Raw genomic sequence first — 6,000 nt, 5'->3', positions numbered from 1 at the left:
CGGAGCCTTGACTTGTGAGAGTGTGCGCGCGTGCGACGCCTCCCAGCCAGGAGAGCGGAGCTATCGGACCCGCGTCTCTCGGCTGCCTCGTTCGGCGGGAAGCGCTTAGGCGGTCTTTCCGTTGGGGGTGGGCAGCAGCCCCTGGCCAGTGTCAGGCCCGGTCAGATACTTGTAACTTCACACATACACACATACACACATACACACATACACACATACACACATACACACATACACACATACACACATACACACATACACACATACACACATACACACACACACTTTCTTGCAACGCTTCCACCGATGCTGCGAGAATCTCTACGAACCATGCAACGTAGTCACCTGCTTGGAAAAGCACCGTAATTTGCTGTTTTGAATCTCGCCGCTTTGGCGCACGAACCGATGGTTGAGAGAGGTGCACCTGGTGCCAATGCCTACAGCTGGGTGCACGCGTCTTATGTACCACTTGCGAAGTTGGTGTCGCTTCCGCCAAAGACGCAGCTAGATAGCATAAGAGCCAGGCAGTCTGTGTGTAACATGCAGAGCGCGCGTGATGTACAGCTCGCGGCTGCGAGTACAGCCCCGGCTCATGATAGCAGCTCATGCTCATGATAGCAGCTCATGCTCATGATAGCAGCTCATGCTCATGATAGCAGCTCATGCTCATGATAGCAGCTCATGCTCATGTTCTTCTGATGCAGCATATAGCCTCTACGACTGGTAGTTGACTGCCGTCAGCACCAAAACCTAATCAGTTGCAACCCCTGCAATAGCAGGTCTTAATCGTATCGCTGCTATGTCCGAGATGCTCTAAACACATATATCCTCAGCAGAGACGTGGGAACCGATTCTTACTTGTTAGCTGTATCACCCCCAGTCTTCCCAATCGCCCCGATCCCCCAAGCGTCTTCTAGGGTTGCCTTAACTGGCTATGTCGCCTGCCACTTCATCATTGATGATTTTTTTATCTACCTTGGCCGCTTCACCGTCTAGAGTTCGTCTCTGCCTTCTGGCTGCTTCATCGCCGCTCGCTTTTTGCCTGGCCATTTCACCGTTGATTGGCCTACGTCCTGCTTATCTAGCTGTTTGCGATTTAACTGCGTTAATTGCGACTAGGGTCACTATGTATGCAAGTTAAACCATGATAACCTTACAGATTTCGTTGTCATCTAGGCACTCCCATGCCGTGCATCACGTAGCAAAGGCTGCTGGGACAGGAGTTGAACATAACGGTTGGCAGGCTCGTTGCGGACATCATGAGTCGGCAAATTGACAAGTCCGGTACAGTCCCTTCCACATGATAACGCTCATTGCGTTATCGGACACGGCGGGTGCTCGTCCGGGCCTGCCAGCAGAGGTCGGCATATATGGCGGGTACTGCGGGTCTGTATCACAGTACCCGCAGCCAAAATTCGGCTTAAGGCCCCGGCTGCGGGTCCCTAATGACCAAAATTTGACCAAAAAACGTGATTTGCAGCCTCTATTGCGGCCCGTAGGACTTGAAGTCTGTGTTTGACTTTAGGGTTTTACACTTCTTTCCGTTGGTTTCAGTTGGAAGAACGTCGAAGGACCACGTCACCAATCTGCGCGGTCAAAGCCATTACGCCTGCATTTTGAAATAATAAGCATAATGAAGTTTACAAGTCTTATTGTGCAAATTATTCTGGAACAGGGTTACCCGTTGTACGCACAGGCGGTGAAACTGTCGTATATAGGAATGTGCGGGATGTGGAGGTATACATAGGTAGGCTCATGAGCCTCCTGACTTGTATGGGCTTGTAATACAGACGCCGAATTGATAGGACCTATGCTAAAATATGTCATAACCAATAAGTTGGAACTAATGTTGTGTGACCTGTTTTTCAGTCTCTCTCGACCGAAGTGTCGGATATTATATCGATAAAAAAACATAATAGATGCTCTATTATAAAAAGCTCTACATCTCATAGATATTCATCGGAGCCTGCACCGTCCGCTATCTTTGCGTATCCAGACAGCAGCGGGTCATAAATTTCCCATGGAGTTCATGAACTACACTAGATTGTTAACAGCTCTGCAGGGGCTCGCAATCCTTATATCTCTAGTCCATGCAGCTGAACTCAACTGCCCGGCGCCACCCGTGATTTACCACACCTCTATCCATGCTGCTTGTAACAATGAACCGGCGAGGAGCTCTATCGGATGCAGCATGTATCGCTTCTGTAATAACCAGACGTTAAACCCAGCAATCTTTCCTCAGCTGTGCACCACAGTAAAGATCGCGAGCAGCTTGTGCAACGACGACGCGCCTGAGGCGTCCGCCGGGCTGTGCACGCAGTAAGTTGCGTATCCAAGATCACCTTCACGGGTCTCGGATTTCCTTTCTTGCAGCTTTTGTGTAATGGGACCGCACGTACCGAGGACAGCACCAGAGACAACACCAGGCTTTCCCCTTTGCGTTACACCACATTCATTCCTGTGGCAGTTTTTCATTACTTGTATGAAAACACCTCCATAACAAATCGAAATCTTGCAGGCTGCGGTTGCCGTACTCGAGCATCACCGAGTTCCAGCGTTGCCTTCCGCCTTACCCTATCACGAGCACCTCCTCCATCAAGGCCCTGCACCTCACCGCCTGCGATCAGATGGAGGGTTTCTGGGAGCCCATGGCGGGTTGCGACACGTGCACCAGGCAGTCCTGCCCTGACCCGCTGGGTGAGTCACCGCCGGGCCAATGCATCATGTGCATTATGTGCGTAATGCCCCGATCTGCACCCGAACTCTCAGCCACAAAATTTCTGAGCCACGGGCCAGTTTCTCTCTGCCGATTCCGGTGCGCTGCGGTGCGCTCTCTGCAGGCTAACGGCTTCCACATTGATGCCGCTTGCACCTGCTGCGGTCCTGCTGCGGCCCTCCCTTTTTTCCCTCTCCTGCAGCCTCTCTTAGCGCCGGTTGCATCGGGATGCCCATGGACCAGTGCGGCGGGCTGGATGCGCTGTGTGCCCTTGGCGCCAGTGCCCTGTGTGGGAAGAACCTCAGAACCGCACCCCCAAGACCCCCGTCGCCGCCACCGGAGCCGCTTGCTATCGCAGGCTCGCCGCCCCCGTCTTTGCCATGCGTTACCAACTCATCACTGCCAGCTTGTGCAGCGTACGAGTACCCGCTCGCCAACATGACCGCGGATCTGGATTCGCTGTGTACGCCTATGCCGTACATGCCAGGCTGTACGATTCGCTTTGCATGCCAGGTGCGCGGCACCACTTCTCTGCCACACGGGCCCAGGTCCAGGACTTCAGCTTAGCGATACTCTGTTTGTGAACGGCTAGATTATGTGTGAGTTGTGACCACTCGTACATTTCCTAATAGGGGACGAGCCACGCCAAACCTCTCCTTTCCGCGCCACCTGACCCCATGCGCTCCGATCAGGCCAGCCAAGTCACGGGTGACTTCTGCCGGCCCATGACGCTGCTCGCCACCGCCTGCGTCGACATGCCCGGGATGACCGGATGCAGGCCGTACATGCAGCTGTGCCGTAACACAAGTGTCGTACGGCAATGCGCGCAGTATCCCGCCATCCCTGGGTAAGGAGGCTGCTTAAGCTCCTGGCCAGGCGTCCCTAAGTTAATCGACAGCATGGGGACATTGAAAATTACTATGGGCTTCGGAAGCGGAAGAATTGGCAATGCGGAGGCTTGCAGGATAGCCATTGAATGCTACACGGGGAACTAACATACATGGCGCCTTCGTGCCCTCCTCGAGGAGTAGTACTGATTCGCTGCGACACAAATTCTGTAAATCGTCCCAGGGATGTGCCGTACGGTACTTGCTTTTCCGTATGGAATCAATCCGTCCGCTCCTCCCCCCCTTCAGGCTTCCCAACAGCATGCAGGCCAAGAAGGCCGTGGTCATTGACATTTGCGGCTCCAGCCAGGTTGCCAACATCAGCCAGTCGACCAAGCTGTGTGACGACTGCAACCAGGTGGGGCAGGAGGCGCTAGGGGGCCCTGTGGAGGTGGACTAGGTGACGCAAGTATCTCTGCACGTTGCTAATATCCAACTTGCATAGTTCAACATCCAGCGCGTCCAGTGGCCAGCGTTTAGTAGCCAGGGGCTGGTGGTGTAGTAGCTGGCCGCTGAAAATGCCTCATAGGATGCTGGCAGGGCGTCTTAGGGTGTGTTCATAGACGAATGAATGTCGTACTGTACGGCAGTTACTACAAGTGCCCAGGGTTATTCAACCATCGTTTAGCCCTGGAGCCCTCTCGGACGTCCAGAAACTCCAAAGCAAAATAAAGTGATAGTGTATAAGCTGGCCACTGTAAAAGACCTCTCGATATGCGCGAAGTTTACTCGAGCTGTGGTGTGTACTATTCCCGGGCCGTGGTCCCGCCGTGCGTGCTGGATGACAGGTATCTTCCTCGGTGTCTGCTCCTGGCTTTGCCTACTATGGTATGCTCTTTCATCCGCCGTCTACATCCACCACCCGTCAGCACTCTTCCCCTCCCATGCTTTCCCCCCCATCCATCCATCCACCCCTTACCTTCCTCGCAGCTGAGGTGCCCCGACTACCTGGACCCGCTGTCCACTCTGTGCAGCCTGAGTCCGAGTCTGCCAGGCTGCAGCACCTACCTGACTTGGTGCCGCGCTTCGTCGGCGTGGGAGGCGGCAACGCCGGGGAGTAACAGCAGCCTGGGATACTACTGCAGGAGGGGACAGTCACCGCCACCCAGCCCATCGCCAGTAACCTTATTGCCGCCGCCGCTAGTCCCTTCGTCGCCAAGGGCTTCACTATCGCCGCCGCCGGTTATGGTGAGCCCGTATGCAGTAAAGTTGCCACCCTCGGCCCCCACCGTGAGCCCCTCGCCGCCAGACAACCAATCACCGACGCCAACCAACCAACCACCGCCTCAGCCCAACCAATCACTGAACCCAGCCAACCAACCGCCACCTCCAACCGACGAATCACCGACTCCAGCCCACCAACCGCCGCCTCCAACCGACAAATCACCGACGCCAGCCAACCAACCGCCGCCTCCAACCGACAAAGCACCGCCGCCAGCCAACCAACCGCCGCCTCCAACCGACGAACTACCGACGCCAGCCAACCAACCGCCGCCTCCAACCGACAAACCACCGACGCCAGCCAACCAATCGCCGCCTCCAACCGACAAACCACCGACGCCAGCCAACCAACCGCCGCCTCCAACCGACAAATCACCGACTCCAGCCATCCAACCGCCGCCTCCAACCGACAAATTACCGACCCCAGCCAACCAACCGCCGCCTCCAACCGACAAATCACCGACCCCAGCAAACCAACTGCCTTCTCCAGCCAAGCAACCACCATCGCCGACAAAGAAGCGGTCGCCGCCGCCAGCTAACCAACCACCATCGCCAACAAAGAAGCGGTCGCCGCCACCAGCCAAGCAACCACCATCGCCAACAAAGAAGCGGTCGCCGCCGCCAGCTAAGCATTCGCTGCCGCCAGCAAAGCAACCACCATCGCCGACTAACAAGCGGTCGCCGCCGCCAGCCAAGCAACCACCATCGCCAACAAACAAGCGGTCGCCGCCGCCAGCTAAGCATTCGCCGCCGCCAGCAAAGCAACCACCATCGCCAACAAACAAGCGGTCGCCGCCGCCAGCTAAGCATTCGCCGCCGCCAGCTAAGCATTCGCCGCCGCCAGCAAAGCAACCACCATCGCCAACAAACAAGCGGTCGCCGCCGCCAGCTAAGCATTCGCCGCCGCCAGCAAAGCAACCACCATCGCCAACAAACAAGCGGTCGTCACCGCCAGCAAAGCATTCGCCGCCGCCAGCAAAGCAACCACCATCGCCGACTAACAAGCGGTAGGGAATGCGGTTGTTCGTTTTGCAGACGACTGTTCCAAATGGATGCGGCGCGGCAGGCAGCCGAACGCTCGTTTGGCGGTTTGAGTTCTGATGATGTAGGTAGCCAGGGATAGCTATTCCTTGCCGAGCGGGCTGACCGACTGTGTTAGTCCGGTGCTTGGTCACA

The 6,000-nt window shown here is 55.9% G+C and overlaps 1 protein-coding gene across 1 annotated transcript; it reads left to right on the top strand.

The window, feature by feature from the left end:
- Positions 1-2,191: 2,191 nt before the first annotated feature.
- Positions 2,192-5,835, top strand: VOLCADRAFT_95441 (copper transport accessory protein; the record flags this gene model as incomplete). The annotated part of the gene is made up of 7 exons (XM_002954610.1): positions 2,192-2,319; positions 2,519-2,697; positions 2,919-3,229; positions 3,409-3,563; positions 3,853-3,961; positions 4,534-4,791; positions 4,894-5,835. 7 exons carry the CDS (start codon positions 2,192-2,194, stop codon positions 5,833-5,835), a joined length of 2,082 nt encoding a protein of 693 aa, XP_002954656.1.
- Positions 5,836-6,000: the final 165 nt, after the last annotated feature.

The sequence above is a fragment of the Volvox carteri genome, assembly GCF_000143455.1.
Source record: "Volvox carteri f. nagariensis unplaced genomic scaffold VOLCAscaffold_44, whole genome shotgun sequence".
Taxonomy (NCBI): Eukaryota; Viridiplantae; Chlorophyta; class Chlorophyceae; order Chlamydomonadales; family Volvocaceae; genus Volvox; species Volvox carteri.
The sequence above is the reverse complement of the archived record's forward strand: the minus strand, read 5'-3'. Positions and strand labels throughout refer to the sequence as shown.